The 20,466-nt window shown below is 37.4% G+C and overlaps 1 protein-coding gene across 1 annotated transcript in view; it reads left to right on the top strand.

Annotated features, from left to right (window-relative positions):
* Window positions 1-20,466, top strand: part of CFAP300 (cilia and flagella associated protein 300) — a 28,698-nt gene that overhangs the window by 6,101 nt on the left and 2,131 nt on the right. The window contains exons 3-5 of the mRNA XM_032640855.1: window positions 6,026-6,101; window positions 11,381-11,547; window positions 15,006-15,178. Of these exons, the coding sequence (XP_032496746.1) occupies window positions 6,026-6,101; window positions 11,381-11,547; window positions 15,006-15,178 (416 nt within the window). The remainder of the gene's footprint in view (window positions 1-6,025; window positions 6,102-11,380; window positions 11,548-15,005; window positions 15,179-20,466) is intronic.

The following is a 20,466-nucleotide window of genomic DNA, read 5'->3' as shown; positions in this document are numbered from 1 at the left end:
AACCTAAATGTTCTTTCTGCATTAACCTTTCTTCCCAAAACCAGTAGAATAGATCTACCTATTACGTACTTGCATTATAGCACCCTGCATTTCTTCATAACACTCATAGCGTGTTACTTAATATCTTCCCTTTTAGTCTGTAAACTCTATGAGAGCAGGGACTGCGTCCATTTGATTTTTGGAATTGTGATGTCAAGTGTACTTTCAATTGAGTGATGGGAGCAAGAGCCAGATACAGAAGAATAACTGGTAGACAGAGAAGTGAAACAAGATAGACTCCTCTTTCAAAAAGCTATTTAGGAAAAGAGAGTGACAGCTTAAAGGGAGTGTCAGAATAAGATAAATATTTACTGCAGCAATCTAAACAACAAAGAACAAAGAGTCAACAATCTATCAAATCCAACCCTCTCAACCCCTCTCTTCCCACAAGCCTACACAACCACCACTTCTTAGGTGACTTGTTAATGTTTGGTATATATACTTCCTTACTTTTGTTTATGTTCATATAAATAGAGGTTTTATTTTGTTTTTTCAAACATATTACTTTTAAACTACTCTTTTTACTCAAAATACTTACGGCTTTCCTTCAAATTCAGTACAGTAAACGTTTATGGAGTAACTGCTAAATGCCAGGCGCTGGGGATATAGCAGTGAATAAGAAAAAAAGGATATGGAGCTTACATTCTATTCTAATACTTTCTTTTCAATAACTGCATACCATCTAGCATAGATATACTGTGTTCAACCACTTTTATTTTATTATTATTCAGCCATTTTATTCAGTCATTCTACTGATGGGCACTGAAGTTTCCAGGTTTTGACACCACAAACAATACTATTAAAAAAATTCCTTGGGCTTCCCTGGTGGCGCAGTGGTGGAGAGTCCGCCTGCCGATGCAGGGGACGCGGGTTCGTGCCCCGGTCCGGGAGGATCCCACGTGCCTCGGAGCGGCTGGGCCCGTGAGCCGTGGCCGCTGAGCCTGCACGTCTGGAGCCTGTGCTCCGCAACGGGAGAGGCCACAGCAGTGAGAGGCCCACGTACTGCAAAAAAAAAAAAAAAAAAAAAAAAAAAAAAAAAAAAAATTCCTTGCACATAAATCTTATCTATTGGTGGTTTCATTTTTATATGACACATACATAAAAGAGGAATTTCTTGGCTCATAAGCTATACATGTTTTTAAAGTTCAAAATAGTATCCAATACTTCCCCAAAGGTGGTAAAAATTCACACTTCCACCAGCAGTATGTAAGAGTGCGTATCTTCTGGTACTCTGACCAAAACTCTTTTTATTTTTTTTATCTTTGGCCGCACTGTGCAGCATGTGGGATCTTAGTTCCCCAACCGGGGATCAAACCCGTGTCCCCTGCAGTGGAAGCACAGTCTTAACCACTTGACCACCAGGGAAGTCTGTTACTAGTCTTTTAAAATCTTGCTAATATAATGAGTAAAAATGATATCTTCTGGTTTTTATTTTCATTTCTCTCACTGCTCTTGAAGTTGAGCATCTTTTCATAAGTTTATTGGCTATTTGTAATTTTTACATGACTTTTTGTAGCCTTTGGCTATGTTTAAATCAGCCTGTCAGTTTTTCTTATAAATATTGGGCTTTTTTTAAGCCATTGATGTCATCCTCCCCCACCTTTTTTTTTTTTTTTTAATTTATTTTTGGCTGCGTTGGGTCTTCATTACTGCACGGGCTTTCTCTAGTTGTGGCAAGCAGGAGCTATTCTTTGTTGTGGCGCGCTGTCTTCTCATTGCAATGGTTTCTCTTGTTGCAAAGCATGGGCTCTAGGCACGCAGGCTTCAGTAGTTGTGGCACATGGGCTCAGTAGTTGTGGCTCGCGGGCTCTAGAGCGCAGGCTCAGTAGTTGTGGCGCACGGGCTGAGTTGCTTCACTGCATGTGGGATCTTCCCGGACCAGGGTTCGAACCCGTGACCCCTGCATTGGCAGGTGGATTCTTAACCACTGCGCCACCAGGGAAACCCCCTCCCCCACCTTTTAAATCATATTTGTTGCAAGTATTTCCTCCCAGTCTATTGTTTTTTTTTTTTCTTTACTACTCATCATGGACATCATTATGTTTTCTGACTGCCCAACTCTTCTTGAACATACATGTGATTTGGAGTGATTTCCACCTTTCATTTTTTAGGAAGTCCGAAGTGGAATCCAAAACACTTGCCTGTTTTTAGATATAATTGACATGATATTATATTAGTTTCAGGTATACAACATAATGATTTGATATTAGTATGTACTGCGAAATGATCACCACAGTAAGTCTAGTTATCATCTGTCACCATACAGAGTTACAAAATTTCTTGTGATGAGAACTTTTAAATTTTATTCTCTTAGCAATTTTCAAATATGCAGTACAGGGCTTTCCTGGTGGCGCAGTGGTTGAGAGTCCGCCTGCCGATGCAGGGGACACGGGTTCGTGCCCCGGTCCGGGAAGATCCCACACGCCACATAGTGGCTGGGCCCGTGAGCCATGGCCGCTGAGCCTGCGCATCCGGAGCCTGTGCTCCACAATGGGAGAGGCCACAACAGTGAGAGGCCCGCATACCACAAAAATATATATATATATTTATATATATATATGCAGTACAGTATTATTAATTATAGTCACCATGCTATCCATTACATACCTATAACTTATTTTGTAACTGGAAGTTTGTACCTCTTCAACCCCTTCACCCGTTTCATTCACCTCCCAGCCCTTCTCTCTGGCAACAACAAGTGTGCTTTCTGAATCTGTTTGTTTGGTTTGGTTCTGTTTTTTTAGATTCTACATATAAGTGAAATGATGGAGTATTTGTCTTTCTCTATCTGACATTTCATTTAACATAATACCCTCAAGGTCCATCTATGTTGTTGCAAATGGCAAGTTTTCATTCCTTTTTATGACTGAGTAGTATTCCAGTGTGTGTGTGTATGTGTGTGTGTACACCACAACTTCTTTATCCATTCATTCACCTATGGACATTTAGGTCATTTAGGTTGTTTCCATATCTTGGCTATTGTAAATAATGCTGCAATGAAATAGGGATGCATATAGCTTTTTTGATGTGGACCATTTTTAAAGTCTTTATTGAATTTGTTACCATATTGCTTCTGTTTTATGTTTTGGTTTTTTGGCCCTGAGGCATGTGGTATCTTAGTTCCCCGACCAGGGATCGAACCCACACCCTCTGCATTGGAAGGTGAAGTCTTAACCACTAGACCGCCAGGGAAGTCCCTATAGCTTTTTGAATTAGAGTTTTGTATTCTTTGGATAAATACTCAGAATTGGAGTTGCTGGATAATATGGTAGTTCTATTTTTTTATTTTTTGAGGAACCTCCATACTGTTTTCCATAGTAGCTGCACAAATTCACATTCCCACCAACAGTGCATGAGGGTTCCCTTTTCTTCACATCCTTGCTAACACGTGTTATTTCTTGTCTTTTTGTTGATAGCTATTCTAACAGGTGTGAAGTGATACCTCATTGTGGTTTTGATTTGCATTTCCCTGATGATTAATGTTGAGCATCTTTTCATGTGCCTGTTGACCATCTGTCTGTCTTCTTTGGAAAAATGTCTATTCAGATTCTCTGCCCATTTTTTAAACAGATTTTTAGGAGTTTTGTTGTTGTTGTTATTGAGCTGTATGAGTTCCTTATGTACTTTGGATATTAACCCCTTATCAGATATATAATTTGCAAATATTTTCCCTGTTCAGTAGGTTGCCTTTTCATTTTGTTGATGGTTTCCTTCACTGTGTAATACTTGCCCCTTTTGCACTCAGAGCACAAACCTGGGATCTAGGGCTACCAACCAGATTTATCAGTGCAAAACCAGTTTTTGAAAATTGAGCAACTTAAGGAAAGAGGTACACACAGAATCCTGAATTTTTTTGGCAAAGGTGGTGGCAAAGGCATCCAGCTTTCAGTTAGGACAGTCCTGCAACAGCAGTAGCCTTGGTGAGGAAAGGATCATGGTACCTCTTTTTAGTGCTTGATGGGACTATAGCAAGGATGACTGTTTCCTCATCAGGGCAGTTCTACATATGATTTTGTGTTATTCTGAGGGCCCAACACTTAACCCACTTAACCTGATTCTCTACATCTCCTGATAATTAGGCAGTAGACTGCCTAAGATACTTTTAATAAGTTTCTCTTCAGATCTTTACAGCCAGAGTCAACTGCTGGTGCCTGGAAATAAAACTCTTGGCTACTTTTCTTTCTTTTGCCATACAGAAAGTTTTCATTTTTTTAAGAAGTGAAATTTATCACTTTTCTATGTGCCCCTTGGATAGAATTAAATTGACAATTACATTTAGATTTAGATTTACTTGGGGAGAGTAGAAGCAGTGATTACTTACTTAAGTGGTGCTGGGAAAACTGGACAGCTACATGTAAAAGAATGAAATTAGAATACTCCCTAACACCATACACAAAAATAAACTCAAAATGCATTACAGACCTAGATGTAAGACTGGACACTACAAAACTCTTATAGGAAAACATAGGAAGAACACACTTTGACATAAATCACAGCAAGATCTTTTTTGATCCACCTCCTATAGTAATGGAAATAAAAACAAAAATAAACAAATGGGACCTAATGAAACTTAAAAGTTTTTGCACAGTAAAGGACACCATAAACAAGACGAAAAGTCAACCCTCAGAATGGGAGAAAATATTTGCAAACGAATCAACAGACAAAGGATTAATCTCCAAAATATAGAAACAGCTCATGCAGCTCAATATTAAAAAAACAAACAACCCAATCCAAAAATGGGCAGAAGACCTAAATAGACGTTTCTCCAAAGAAGATATACAGATGACCAAGAAGCACATGAAAAGCTGCTCAACATCATTAATTATTAGAGAAATGCAACTCAAAACTACAATGAGGTCTCACCTCACACCATCTAGAATGGGCATCATCAGAAAATCTACAAACAACAAATGCTGGAGAGGGTGTGGAGAAAAGGGAACCCTCTTGCACTGTTGGTGGGAATGTAAATTGATATAGCCACTATGGAGAACAGTATGAGGGTTCCTTAAAAATCTAAAAATAGAATTACCATATGACCCAGCAATCCCACTACTGGGCATATACCCAGAGAAAACCATAATTCAAAAAGACACATGCACCCCAATGTTCATTGCAGCACTATTTACAATAGCCAGGTCATGGAAGTAACCTAAATGCCCATTGACAGACGAATGGCTAAAGAAGATGTGGTACATATATACAATGGAATATTACTCAGCCGTAAAAAGGAATGAAATTGGGTCATTTATAGAGATGTGGATGCATCTAGAGACTGTCATACAGAGTGAAGTAAGTCAGAAAGAGAAAAATATCATGTATTAACACATATATGTGGAACCTTGAAAATGGTACAGATGAACTGGTTTGCAGGGCAGAAATAGAGACACAGATGTAGAGTACAAACGTATGGACCCTAAGGGGGGAAAACAGTGGGGGTTTGGGGTGGTGGTGTGATGAATTGGGAGAATTGGACTGACATGTATACACTGATGTGTATAAAATGGATGACTTATAAGAACCTGCTGTGTAGAAATATTAAAAATTTTTTTTAAAGTGAAATTTATCACTTTTCTATGTGCCCCTTGAATAGAATTAAATTGACAATTACATTTAGATTTAGTTGGGGAGAGTGGAAGCAGTGATTACTTACATCAGCTAATTGGGAGAACAAGGTTGAAAGAAAACAAAATTTTCAAACATTATATAACCTCTTACTTTTCACTATGTATCATTACTTTCTATTTATTAAATTAGTCCCAAAGGTATCTACTTGGACATAATAGTATTGTTCATACTGTTCCAACTTGAGGGTAACAGAACTTCATTTCTTTATGAAACATTTATTCCTTAAGACATTTTAGCAATTTAAAATTATCCTTCCCCAATTTAAATTAAATGAGATTTTACTATAGTTATTTAAGAAGTTAATTCTTGTTACTGTTTATAATAATATATCTAACTTGTTCCCCTCAAATTTGTATTTTAGGCTTTTTTTAAAGATCCAAATGTTATTCCCAATTTGAAGTTACTTTCAGATTCTTCTGGACAGTGGATTACATTAGGTAAACACAATTTATTTTCATCTCTTCAGATTACTATTTTACTATTATAACAAAATTTTACCTCAGGAATTTTCATTATTAAAATATAAATTGTGAATAATGACTCATTTGCTTGAAAACATCAAAGTCAAATATTATCAACTGTGCCAGGCCTGCCCTGCATCTTTCTCCTGGTAGTGCACTGCTGCTATCCTGGCTTAACACTTAAGAGCAACTTTTCACTCTTTACATTTGTTTGGAAAGTATTTATTGTGCACCTTTCATGGACTCTGACAGATGCAGGGAACATAAAGGTGAATAAGAGAAAACGTGTACTCAAGGAACTCACTGATATATTTTAAAATATGTGCAATAGTGTATCAAAGGTGCTAACATAGCAATGGGAGCAAAAGGAGGGGAGTGGTCAATTCTACCCAGTGCGAAAGGGTCAGGTAAGATTCCACGGATGTGCGGATGCGTGGGCAAAATCTCAGTTGGGTCAGGGGAATGAATTTCTGGCAGCCACCATGGAACAGTCTTTAAAAATAATATATTAAATCATGGAGGAGAGAGTCTTAAATTCTCAAAAGGAGAACTTCATATAGATAATATTTTCATAGTATGTTGAAACACAGCTAGAAATCTTTAAAGAAAATTACCCAAACATTTAAACACTTAATAACACTCAAATCTCTTAAATAACTCTCAGGTCAAGGAATAAATTAGAGAGTTAACAGAAGACTATTTTGAAAACAGAAACGTGAACACTGTATTTGAAAATTTAGGTTGAGCCCTCTTAACAGGATAAATTATCATTCCAATTAGAAGAAGAATCTGGTTGGTAATGTGAATATGTGCTCAAGAAAATGTAAGTTGATTTTAAATTAGATGGGGTTGTTTTGGTAAATTCTTATGACGTATTTTCATGGAACTCTAGTGGCCTTACACAAAAATAACTTTTCATAAAGTATTAGTCAAGCACAAGTTTACAAACAGTTCATGATGTTGGACTTAGTAGGTCAAATTTTATTGATTTTGGCTAAAGACCACTGCAACATTTATAGAACAAAAAGTTAGTACAGTGTGATCTTCAGACTACTTACAAAGTTAAACTGAGTACCTAAGCAAATATATTTACCATTTCCAAATCTTCAAAAGGAAATAATCAGAGTCACGTATCACAGTGTTTACAAACCATGTTTACAGTAACTTCAGTAAACTTGTTTACAGAAGATAACGTTCATTGAAATAGGCATTCTACCTTCCCCCATTTTGGTACATACTTCACAATACAGCACTGACTTTTTTCTAATTTTTGTAAAAGGCACTGCAAAAAGAAAGGTTCTAAAATTCCACATGTACTTGACAGAACCAATTAGAAGTACTCTGAAAAATAGAAGAGGTAGCACTCCATTTCAGAAACAGAAGTTTCTAGTGGATTGTTTGTACTCTTCCATTAACTTGTTTTTAATCTCCTCCTATTTGCTTTTCTTCTTCTTTTTCTCATATATTGGCCATCTTCTCTCTAATTTTACTCTGGGGGCCTTTATAAGCATAAGAAATAGCTTTTGTTTAATGAGAGAAAAGACATTTTTCAAGCAAGTGAACCAGGTTTAAAGAGAATGATGATGGAATCTCCTTCACTACTGGCTACACTGCCTACGTTGCCAATTGTTGGTGCTGACTTATCCTCTCAGCCAGCTACCACGGCCCCCTTCTTTTACACATACTTTGCCCTTCTTTGGCTGACGTGTAATGGGTGCTTCCTATGTGCTCAGCTAAGGGCATTATGCACATTTACCTCCTTTAATTCTCAAAACAGCTCTGAGAGAGGTATTAATGTATATTCCTATTTCAAAAATGAGGGGTCAGAAGCATGAGCTAAGTAACTTGTGCAGTTTTGCATAGCTGGCCAGGTGGAGTTGAGATTCAAATCCAGGCTCTAGAACTCATCTTGCCTCTGTCACTTCCACATTAACGGGGTTTCCAGAAAAGCACCGACTTGGACGCTAAATAAAAAGGAGCTATCCAGTGTATTGTAATGCTAGTATTGAGGGGGGAAAAACAATACATTCTTAATTTTCTGTGTGATCTTAGTGATGCATTGTAAAACTTATAAATGCTGGAGACATAATTTAACCAAATTTCTACATAACAGAGAGTGTGTGCTATGCACTAGATTGTGTCCCCTCCCAAATTCTTATATTGAAGCCTTAACTCCTGATGTGAAAGTATTTGGAGATGAGGTCTTTGGGAGATTTCAGGTTTAGATAAGGTCTTGAGAGGCCCTCATGATGGTATTAGTGTTCTTATAAGAGTCTGTCACATGTGGACACAGCTAGAAGGCAGCCGTTTGCAAGCCAGGAAGAGAGTCCTCACCAGGAACTAAATCAGCTGACATCTTGATTTTAGACTTCCCACCCTATAGAACTGTGGAAAAATAAATGTCTGTTGTTTAAACTACCCAGTCTACAGTATTTTGTGATAGCAGCCCAAGCAGACTAATACAGATTTTGGTACCAAGTGGAGTGCTTCTGTAAAAATACCTAAAAATGTGGAAGTAGCATTGAAATTGTGTAATGGTTATAGTCTGTAAAAGTCTTGAGGTGCATGCTAGAATATGGATGTTAAGGTTGATTCTGGTGAGGTCTCAGATGGAAATGAGGAACATGGCATTCGAAACTGGAAGGAAAGCAGTTCTTGTTATAAAATGGCAGAGAACTTGGCTGAACTGTGTTCTAGTGCTTTTGTGGAAAATAGAACTTGTAAGTGATAAAATTAGTATTTGCTGAGGAGATTTCTAAGCAAAGTATTGATGGAGTGGCTTGTTTCCTCCTGAATGGTTATAGTAAAATATGGAAAGAGAGAGATGAGTTGAAGAAGGAATTGTTAAGCGGAACAGAACCAGAAGTTGAAGATTTGGAAAATTCTCAGTATATCCATATTGCAGAAAATGAGAAAGCTTGTTCTGAAGAGAACACTAAGTGTGTCCTTGAGCAACCATTTGATAAAGAGATCATGGGTGCAACTCATTGGCTTAATCAGCCATTTCAGCAGAAGCCAGAAATAGAGATGGGATTGTACCAGCAAAGATACTGCCAGCTTGAACTAAAGGGGACAGAAAAAAATGAGACAAAATGAAGGCTATCAGACTTTTTAGATCCTACAGGGCCAGACCATGGAGCCACTCAACTGTAAGCATGTGCTATTCTTCAAGAAAAGAGAAGGACTGAGAAGGCAATTTAGAGATCGTCAGGGTCACCCCCTCAGTTTCAACAACACACTTCCTTGGAGGAAGAACCGCCCCAGTAGGTATGGAAAGCAGAACATTGAACCAAAGAGGATTATTCTTGAGGCTTAAAGTCGAATGGAATTTGCCTTGCCAAGTTCTAGGCTTGCTTGGGACCATCACCCCTATCTTCTTTCCTATTTCTCCCTTTTGGAATGTAAATGTCTATCCTATGCCTATCTCACCACTGTATTTTGGAAGCATGTAACTTGTCTTGTTTTGCAGGTTCTTAGCTGGAGAGGAATTTTGCCTCAGGATGAATTGTACCTCAACTCTCACCCATATCTGATTTAGATGATACTTAGATGAGACTTTGGACTTTAGACTTCAGGGTTGATGCTGGAATGAGTTAAGACTTTTGGGGCTGTTGGGATGGAATCAATGTATTTTTCATGTGAGAAAGACATGAATTTGGGGGTCCAGGAGCAGAAGGCTGTGGACTGGATTGTGTCCCTTCAAAATTCATATGTTGAGGTCCTCCTAACCCCACCCATGACCTCATCTAACCCTAATTACTTCCCCAAAGACTTCATCTCAAAATACCATCACTTTGGGGGTTAGGGCTTTAACATATGAATTTTGGAGGGACACAATTTAGTCCACAGCAAGTTCTGTTTCTATGTTTCAGATTAAGTGGTTTAAATTCAGTTACCTTCTCTCACCATCCACACCCTCCTGCCACTCCCCAAATCAGACCTAGGGTAGATTTATTAAAATAGCATGTTGCCCAATGTCAGTCCCTCATCCTATGGCCACCAACCCATCTTTGAAAATTGTCTGGCTTTATACGGCTCTTCTTTGGTCTTCCAATATTACTCAGACCTACTCTGTCATTTTCTAGTGTCTTCTTTTTACTTTAATCTTCCGAAGGATTTTGCTTCTAGAACAAAAGGAGCTTTTCTTAGCAGCATATCTTTTGCAATAACTGAGGCATGCACAGTTCTTGGCTCCAGGCATTCTTCTTGCCTCCACACTAGCCCAGCTCAGGATCAGAATGAGAGCAACAGGTCCTAGCAAGACTGGGTGGACAGCCAGAGGGAGGAAGTGCAAATAATCACCAACATTACTCTTCTCAAGCTCAAATTGCTTCTCAGGTCAGAGATCCAGCAAATATATTGGGGAGAGGACACACCATATCTAAGTCTGCAATCGTCGTAGAACTTTGAACAAGGAGAACTCCACCCCTTTATATCTGAGTGAGTGCGTGTGCGTATCTAGGTGCATAAAGGAGAGAAACCGATTGAATGACTCACTGAGGCAATAATAAAAGTATTCACCTTAATTTTTATGTCTTTTTGCAATTTAATAGAACCTCTAGTAACAGAAAATCCATTCCTGAAAGACACATTCAGGAAATAAATAGGGGGTGGGGAGTGTTGGTGTGGAAATGGGAAGAACTAGAGCTACAAGAGAAAAATAGACAGAACACCATGATTTCAAATTTCTCTAACACTTGTAATAACTTGATTAGGGCCTGGTTTGAAATTTACCTTGATTTTGAAAACATTTTTTTTTGTAATAAACACTATAAGTGAGATCACAAGGGAGAAATTTTTAAATGGAGAGAAACATTTTCAAAATACCCTCAGTGACTTTAGAAACATCCTTACTTACGTTAATTAAAATTTTTGTAATATGAATTATAAAGCATTAAGCATAATACAAATCCAAAATCATATGAAGTAATTTCTATGTTTTATAGGCAATTCTGATATATACATTAAAACTGATCTAAGAACCTCCTGCTACACAATAAATATTTCATTTTCAAGTATTTTCTAATTTACATATCCTTCATCTAGGCCTGAAATGGTGAAATTTTGTTATAAACTTTTAATAATTAATAAACAACCTGCAAAATAAGAATTTAATAAAATCCCTAAACGAATGTGTCTTTTAAATATATCAAAACATATGTTGTATTTGATTACTTCTTAGAATCTCTGCAGAGTGATATTTGTTTTGGCAATAATTAAGAGTACTAAATTAATTTTTATATCTCTTTATTCAGGAACTGAAGTGAAAAAAATTGAAGCTATAAACGTTCCTTGCACACAGCTTTCAATGTCATTTTTTAATCCGTTATATGATGAAGATATTGTACGAGAGAATGGACATATTGTTAAATGTTTAGATTCTTTTTGTGATCCCTTCCTTATTTCTGATGAATTACGAAAAGTAAGTACAGAATTTAAAATTTTCACAATAGAATTTCATTTCAGGAAATGCTTAATGTCAAAAACTTTTGCCTGCCTAAAACCCATAAAATACCTCTTATCAATGAATAATGATCAGTAATAATCATTACCCGGGTAGGTTTCTTCTTGGATGGCACTTTTCTTATCAACTTGATTATGTGTGTATTTCATTAGTTCTCAGTGGGCTTCTACTGACACCTAATGGGTAGAAGCCAGGGATGCTGCTAAGCATCATGCAATGCACAGGACAGTCCCTACAACAAAGTTGTCTGGCCCAAAATGTCAGTAGAGCTGAGGTCAAGAAACTCTGGCCTATTTAATTGATGATTATTTTTCTTCAATATTTTCTCTTAACATATCAAATGAATATTTAAAAACATCCCTGGAGGGAAATAATCTTTTAATCTCATTGCTGAGATCAAAAAGGCATTTGATTAAGTTAACTTTTGTTTTAATGAGAGGCATACTGAACTTGGCATCAGAAGACATGGATTATTTTCCTAATTCCTGATTTATTATTTACAAGATAATAATCTTAGGCAAGTCATTCAATATCTTGAGCCTCAAGATCTTATCTGTACAATACGGAAATTAAAATGCCCATTCTACCTTCTTCCTAAAATTGTTGAGAAAGCATTTTATGAAATGCTGTTAAAATGAAATATTATTATTATTATTTTAATTGATGAGAAAGAGTATTTACAAAGCGGTCAAAAATTAGGGCTGTCAAATAGATGTAGGTTCAAATCTAGGCTCTGTCACTTTAATAACTGTCATACTTAACCTCTCTAAGCTTCAGTTTCTTCATATATGAAATAGGAATAATGTAAGAATTATGTGACATAATGCATTTAAAGTGCTTTACAGAATACTCAGCACTTAGTAAGATTTCAATAACATGAACTACTACTAATTACTATTATTATTATACATTAAGAGAGAAGGAAGATGTACAAGTCTAATGTATTACAAATGCAGATAGAAATGAAATAGGGAGGCTACTGATATATCGTTCTGGACACAGGAATCTTGTCTGTAGGAGACGAGGGAGCATCCAGCCAGTCCATACATTGATCTTCACTAGGACAGTACCTAAAAGGACTCACTTCTACACCTTCACTTCTACAGAGAGAGCCTCAGCAATGACGTTTCTTTTTTTTTGCGTTACGCGGGCCTCTCACTGTTGTGGCCTCTCCCATTGCGGAGCACAGGCTCCGAACGCGCAGGCTCAGCGGCCATGGCTCACGGGCCCAGCCGCTCCGCGGCATGTGGGATCCTCCCGGACCGAGGCACGAACCCGAGTCCCCTGCATCGCAGGGGGACTCTCAACCACTGCGCCACCAGGGAAGCCCAACAATGACGTTTTAAAAGGAGGATTTGTGGGACTTCCCTGGCTATCCAGTGGTTGAGACTCCGTGCTTCCAATGCAGGGGGCACGACTTCGATTCCTGGTTGGGGAACTAGGATGCGGCGCGGCCAAAAAATAAAAATAAAAGGAGGGTTTGCTCTTCACCAGAATACCCTGCAAAACTGCCTCCTGCTTATTTGTTGCCATGAGTAGCACCTCTATTCAGGAAGGGCGGGGGCTCGGTGTTTTCTGCTGATTGCCTGTATGTTTTACTCTTGTGTTCTTTGCCGCTCTGTGGCAACAGAGCGGGCTTTAACTTGGTTGCTTTCCGGCTGAAAAAAATATAAATAACTTTTAGCTTTAGCCTGAACTAGAAAGGGCCCTCCCATTGTGTAGCAACACAGATTCTGTTGGCACACTGTGTAATTAAGTTCTGATAATAGCCTCCTTCCTGACCACCGCTCAGAAGTTGGGCTCATTAACCATTGCCTATCTCCTCTCTGAGGGCTACACAACTAAACAGATCTGTATGTGAATAGAGAGGGAGATCAGACATAAAATGTTATTGTTTTAACATTCACTCCAAAAATGTTTTTAATTATAATTTTTTAATTGCACAGCCTAGTCAATTCAATATATGAGTCCTTGTGTAAGGAATGTGTAAACTATTCATCCCTAAGGGCTTTTGTCACCCTTGTATTAAGCCAAATCTTTAGGTGGTTGCAAACTTGGGTTTTAATATCACATTATTTCCTTATAGAGAGAGAGGGAGGGAGGGAGAGGAGATGTTACAGGTCTTATATGTGGCACACAGAGAGCAATAAACTGTGGACCACTTCCTCTTACCTTTTACTACATATAACTTCAGCTTTCATCAAGTCATTATAAGTAAACTACATATAGACAACACCATAGAGTTTATTGCTTTTTAATGCCTCTTATATAATGACCTTGTAATGATTTTCATTTGAGATTGAGGTAAATAAAATGTTAAGTTTAATCAATTTTCCTAATAAACGGTGTACTTCTTACTGCTAGGCAGCGATTGTTATATGACTCATATATCCTTCCTTTACCTATGTGATAGCATTAAGTGTTATGCACAATTTTTATAGCTTTTTTCCATCTAGAGTTTCTTATGTGTATTTATGTTTGTGTTAAGTGTATGGTAGTGTTAAATGTCATGCACAATTTTTAAAGCTTTTCTCCATGTAGAGTTTCTTATGTGATTTTATTTTCTCTTCCCACTTTATATCTTGGTTACATTCTTTTGTCTTTTATTATTTTTATCTTATTGTATCCATATTTTATTATTAGCTATTTCACATTCTTTTTTCAAGTAAATGGGCTATAAGCAATTCAATAAAAGGAATATATTTTGTAGTATACATTCATCACCTGTTCATGTCCACTACAGTCAACAAATTAAGCAATTGTCTGTAATGCCCAATGGTGTAAGAAAATCCCCCACATCAGACCTAGTCAAACTATTTTCTGAAAGAGGTAGCAAGGTGTCAAGAGAGCAAGAATCCACGTAGCTTGGTGATGTGTAAGGTGATATTATTAGAGGAGAACAGAAGAGGTGATTATGAGGCTCCAGCTACCGGAATAGTTCAAAATGGTGTAACTGTGGGCATAAGGAAAATAGTAATCCAAACACTATGAAAGGGCTTAGAAAATGACCATTTGTGTTTAACTTCTTGATGGAAGCAAAGACTATGGACCTTATGGGATGGAGAAGTTTCTCCATTTATTTATACTCCTATTGTTTCCAAATGAGATTCACAGTGACTCAACTCTAAAATTTCAGTAGCACTGAAACAATTACTAAAGATATAAACTAGAACAAAGAAAGCAGAAGAGAAGGCTTATGTTTAGATTTATTCCTTTCACTGTCTGTACCTGATAAAATGATAGAATGGAGGGACAATAAGCACAGGTCTCACAGATCATTTTCTCCATTGCTTCAGGATTGGTTCTGAAAATAGGTCTAAAATTACTTTTAAACATATAAACTGGAACTTTTGAAAACATAAATATTAGAACCTCAAATTATGTTACATTGAGATGAATTTTATCATCTTACATAGGTTTTGCTAGTGGAAGACTCAGAAAAATACGAAGTATTCAGCCAACCAGATAGAGAAGAGTTCCTGTTTTGTCTTTTCAAACATCTTTGCCTTGGTGGAGCCCTTTGTCAGTATGAAGATGTGCTTAATCCATATCTGGAAACAACAAAGCTTATCTATAAGGATCTAGTGAGGTAATGTTGCTTGATTACAATATGTAAATCTCTGGTTAATAGAGCAAATTATTTATTTAACTCTGGTAGGATTACCCAGCAACTATTTGTGGATCTATTAACAACCAAAGTGAGTAAAAATAGCACCACCCTGACCCCCTCGTCAGAGCCTCCTTATTCTCTTCCAGGCTACAAAATTTCTGGATTTCCCTGAGCCTATTTTAGTCCTCAGTCCTCTCAGCTGCCTCTTGTCCTTGTTTTCTCATCCAGACCTGTCACCCACTCCATCCCTTACTAGCAACTGCCTTCTTCCAGGTCTCCCTTTTATCCCTAGGCCTTCTTTTAAATCTCAAGAGGACATGAGCTCCCTCAGGGTGTTTGAACTTGCTTGACTAATACTGATGAATATAATAGTAAAAAAAATTATTACCTTTGTTCTAAAGAGGTAGAAGAATTTTCACCTAAGTGTTAATCTTTATCTTTTCAAAATTAATCCTAAATTTGTTTTAGGTATTCCACTAGGGCTTTTTTTTTTTTTTTTTTTGAAGACCAAGTGAGGATAAAGACTTTACAAATCTTTTATTTATGCTTTTATTTTAACTGGAGTGAACATTCTTTAGTTGGGTTTTTCAATGATGAAGATATTGGACCATCTTTATAGGCAAAAGGGATAGGAACAAGTAAAAGCAAAGGTTCCCAGAGTTTAGTTACACAATTTTACTTTTTTAAAAATATTTACTTATTTATTTTATTCTTGGCTGCGTTGAGTCTTCGTTGGTGCGTGCAGGCTTTCTCTAGTTGCGGCAACTGGGGGCTACTCTTTGTTGCAGTGCACGGGCTTTGCATTGCGGTGGCTTCTCGTTGCGGAGCACGGGCTCTAGGTGCGCAGGCTTCAGTAGTTGCGGTGCGCAGGCTTCAGTAATTGCAGTGCGCAGGCTTCAGTATTTGCAGCACGCAAGCTCAGTAGTCGTGGCTCGCGGGCTCTAGAGCGCAGGCTCAGTAGTTGTGGCACATGGGCTTAGTTGCTCCATGGCATGTGGGATCTTCCTGGACCAGGGCTTGAACCCGTGTCCCCTGCATTGGCAGGCAGATTCTTAACCGCTGTGCCATCAGGGAAGCCCCACAATTTTACTTTAATAGGAAAACAACAGAATTAGATATTCATCAAACTCTTTTTTTTTTTTTTGCGGTATGCGGGCCTCTCACTGTTGTGGCCTCTCCCGTTGCAGATCACAGGCTCCAGACGCGCAGACTCAGCGGCCATGGCTCACGGGCCCAGCTGCTCTGCGGCATGTGGGATCCTCCCAAACCAGGGCATGAACCCATGTCCCCTGCATCGGCAGGCGGACCCTCAACCACTGCACCACCAGGGAAGCCCCTCTCATCAAACTCTTGATTGTTACTTTACTTATCCTCAACACCTCAATTCTCATCTCCATTACATGTGTCATACAGCTATACAACAAACTGCATGATTCAGTTATTCTACTGAGTTTATTTTTGATACAGTTTTAAAAACAGAAAAATATTTCTATAATCTGTCTCTGATATTTATGAAAAAGTTATTGTGTCAATACATAAAGATTGTTGGAAGAGAAATTATAGAAACAGAATTTCAGAAATAACATGCACATACCTACATCAAACATATTCTGTTCTTATCATTTGCAGCTCATGAAAACTTACGAGACTGCTTCTAGCACTCCTGCTAGATACTCCTCGATGTACCCTAAACACACACACACACACACACACACCCCACACACACACACCACACACACACACATACCACACACACACACCACACACACACACACACACCCCACACACACACATACCACACACACACATACCACACACACACACAAACACACACACCACAGCCACCACAGTGTGTTGTACCTCATCAACCACATGAACCTGTGGAATTCCTCACTACCATGTGCTGTAGAGGAAGAGATTCTATTAGAGATATTTGAAATAGAAATAACTTTAGAACCTAAACATTGAAGAAACTGCTCTTTTTTCCAACATTCCCTTCCCTGAATTCTCACTTGTGATACTCTTCTATACTTTTTGGGTGTGAAGAAAAAGTATGACTCAAAGAGTAATGACCACTCATAAAATGAGTATCCAAAATTCATGACATCTTACAGAAAGGATAAGAATTGTGTCCATGGAATCACTTAATCAGGCAACCAGCAAGTGTTAACATTGGGCACTGAACTTGACCAAGCACTAAAAAGTGCAAGAGGAGGCATCAGGCAGTCTCTGACCTTAAGGAAATTACAAGTTAACATAGTAAATAATAGTAAAGTAATTGTTTAAAATATTTTATAAGTAAACTTTTTTTATATAATCAAATGTTCAGTTATTATAGGCAAATATTTACAGCTCTTTATACTGTAATAAAAACCCTGGAAGTTCAAAAGAAAAAATTGTCAGTGTGGGTGTGAGCAATCAGGGACGTCTTGATAGAGTCAAGTCCACAAGGGCCAGCAAAGAGGGGGGCAGTCTGTTCCCAATTCAGGGACGATGCATCACAAGTCTGTCATTCTAGGGGAGACTGGGAAGGAGACCAGCCCAGTTACAGCATTACTTTTCTCTGAGACCCATTAAATATTTCTCTCAATGATCCAAGTTAAGCATGCTTATGAATTTCCTTGCTGAATGAGGAGAGGATGTGAAATTGTCTTCCCAAAGCAACTTCAGTAGAAAATTATGATTAGAATAAATATTTGCTTGAGATGGCTTAGGTGCCAACACAAAGCAACTGAATGTGTTAAATGACCTCAAAATCCCTTAGGAGCTATGTTGGTTTGCTTATCATAGGCACTACATGGGGCTTTTCTAATATTAGTCGTGCTGATTTGGGTCAGATGCTGTGTCAGTTGGTTAAGGTAGATACAGGTTGGTTCAACATAGCATTTATCAAGGGGTGTATAAGTAGAGGAAGCACAAGTGGAACTTGAAGTATCATCAGTAATTTCTCAGAATTCTGAGCCATGTATCTAATCAAGTCATTTGTACAAGCTAACTTAACCAAGACGGATGTTTTTTCCTGTTCCTTTACTTGAGTTTTAGGTGTTTTTACATGCTTTAGAAAAACATTTGCTATCTTTCTAATTAAACATTCAGTAGCTACCTTACATTATCTAACCTGCACTTGCAGATAAACATTGTCCCTGATTCATTCCGGCAAAGAAGTCCATCCCTTATGTTTGTAGATATTGAGGGCACATTACAGAGCCTGATTTTAGGGGTCTCTGGCTCAAACAAAAAGGTAAAAACATTCTTAAGATATTTTCTCCCTCATCCATTATTACAAGTCCTATAAAAGACATCTTTTAAATGTTTTGGAAAATGCCTTATTTTCAAGGATTATGGTCCCTTTAAATCGCATAGGCAATACTTCAGAACCATTTTCTTGGAGAGCAAATGATCAATTGTTTCATTGCATCTCAAAAATAATTCTATAGTTACTAATGGTGCCTGTGTCTTTCCTACTTTAGACATTAAACACATGCTTTTGCCAAAGTTTTAGGAGATGTTCTCCAAAATACATATCTGCCCCAGATTTTATGATTTGAACTGAGAGTCTTAGATTATGACCTTCAGATGCTAATTAAACGGTGGGGTCCTTGTGTCTTAAAATGAGCAGAGTTAGTTAGAATGGTCTGTACACCATAACGTTTAGAGTCAATATGGGACTGATGCTCAGAAATTAGCACAAATGATATTGATAAGAAACCAATCATTACACTATTTCTAAACCATTAATACAATCATACTTTCAAAAAGCACTACATGGAAATTATGTTCCAGCATCCTTAAAAACTATGGTTACCTGAAGAGTGAATTAGTGACTGCCAAAAATCTGATATAATGCAATTATTAGTAGAACACCCTAGGGCACAAATGAATATCACTTCACATTTCCTTTTCTTTTTTTCTTATGAGATATAGGACAGGTGATAATATACTTTCTTGACCTATAAAAAACCAGACGAATTGTCTTAGAGATATTTTAAAGTAACAGTAATACAAGATCAGCGGTAATAAAATGGAATAATATGGTTTATTTCCATTGGGAACCAACTCCTAATAATGTACAAATGTAGTTTCTTTTTAAAAACAATACACCTATGGTATGTGTTTGTATGTGTTAAGTGATTACTATGTGAAGTATCAAATACTAAATTTCCTCTAAGTTTATTTGATAAGCACAAACTTTTACAGGGGCTCTTTTTTTTTAAACTGAGGAGTAATTTACATACAGTAAACTGAACAAATCGTAGTGTACATAAGTTCAGTGAATTTTTATATATGTTCACACCCATATAACCACCTCCAGATCAGTATTTAAAATTAGATATAACCATAGATATGTTCTGTATTTTGATCTGGCTAGTCATACAGGTGTATGCAAACGTTTTATATGTAGCGGTGATAGTCTTCTCTCAGATAAGCATGAAATTTTAAATGTAGTCTCCAACTTTCCAGCAGTGTATCTTACACATTAGAGAAATAAAAGAAAATGACCTCAACTTATGTTATAGAAATATATGGAAATCAATTTGATTGCATGATTCCTGGGTTTAAATTTGAATGAAATGTTTTAAAGATGAAAACTGCCTAAGAATCTTGAACCCTAAACCCTGAAATGGCTTGCATCTGGTCATCTCTAACAGGTGAAAAAGCTCAAACACACATGCATGAACACCCTCCCACAGAGTCCCCCTTCTTCCTCCTCCTCTCTCTTTCTCCCCATTTCTTTACATATGTAGTGAAGGGAAAGAAGTACTTTTACCTGATAAAGTGAAGAAGAGGGATATCTTCCTTTACATTTAACCTACACATGTAACACACGGACAATACCTTTGATGTATATGAATTTAGAGTAGGTATAAGATAAACAGGTGAGGTGTAGGGAAAGAAAACTGGACTCTATATCACCTAAATTCTATTCCAAGACATACCACTTTTAGTTGGAATGTCTAAAATGTATCATTTAACTGCTCTATTTCTATTGTCTGTAAAATTGGCAAAATAATGCCTACCTCACTGAGTTGTGTGATCTTTACATGAGGTAAAGTATATAAAGGTATTTTGTAAAGCATTATAAATATGTGCATATATTTATATATGAATTAATGTATAAATATATATCTGTAGCTTATTTCCTCAACCCTCAGTTTGCTTCCTCACTATATATTGCTACAGATTATCTTTTGTAGGGAGAGTAACTGAAAGAGCTATGAGAGAAAGTGATTTTAATAGAATATAATTTAGTAATAAATAATTTAATA

This window comes from Phocoena sinus, chromosome 8 (assembly GCF_008692025.1).
Source record: "Phocoena sinus isolate mPhoSin1 chromosome 8, mPhoSin1.pri, whole genome shotgun sequence".
Lineage (NCBI taxonomy): Eukaryota > Metazoa > Chordata > Mammalia > Artiodactyla > Phocoenidae > Phocoena > Phocoena sinus.
Note: the sequence above shows the minus strand (reverse complement) of the source record. Positions and strands in the feature narration are given on the sequence as shown.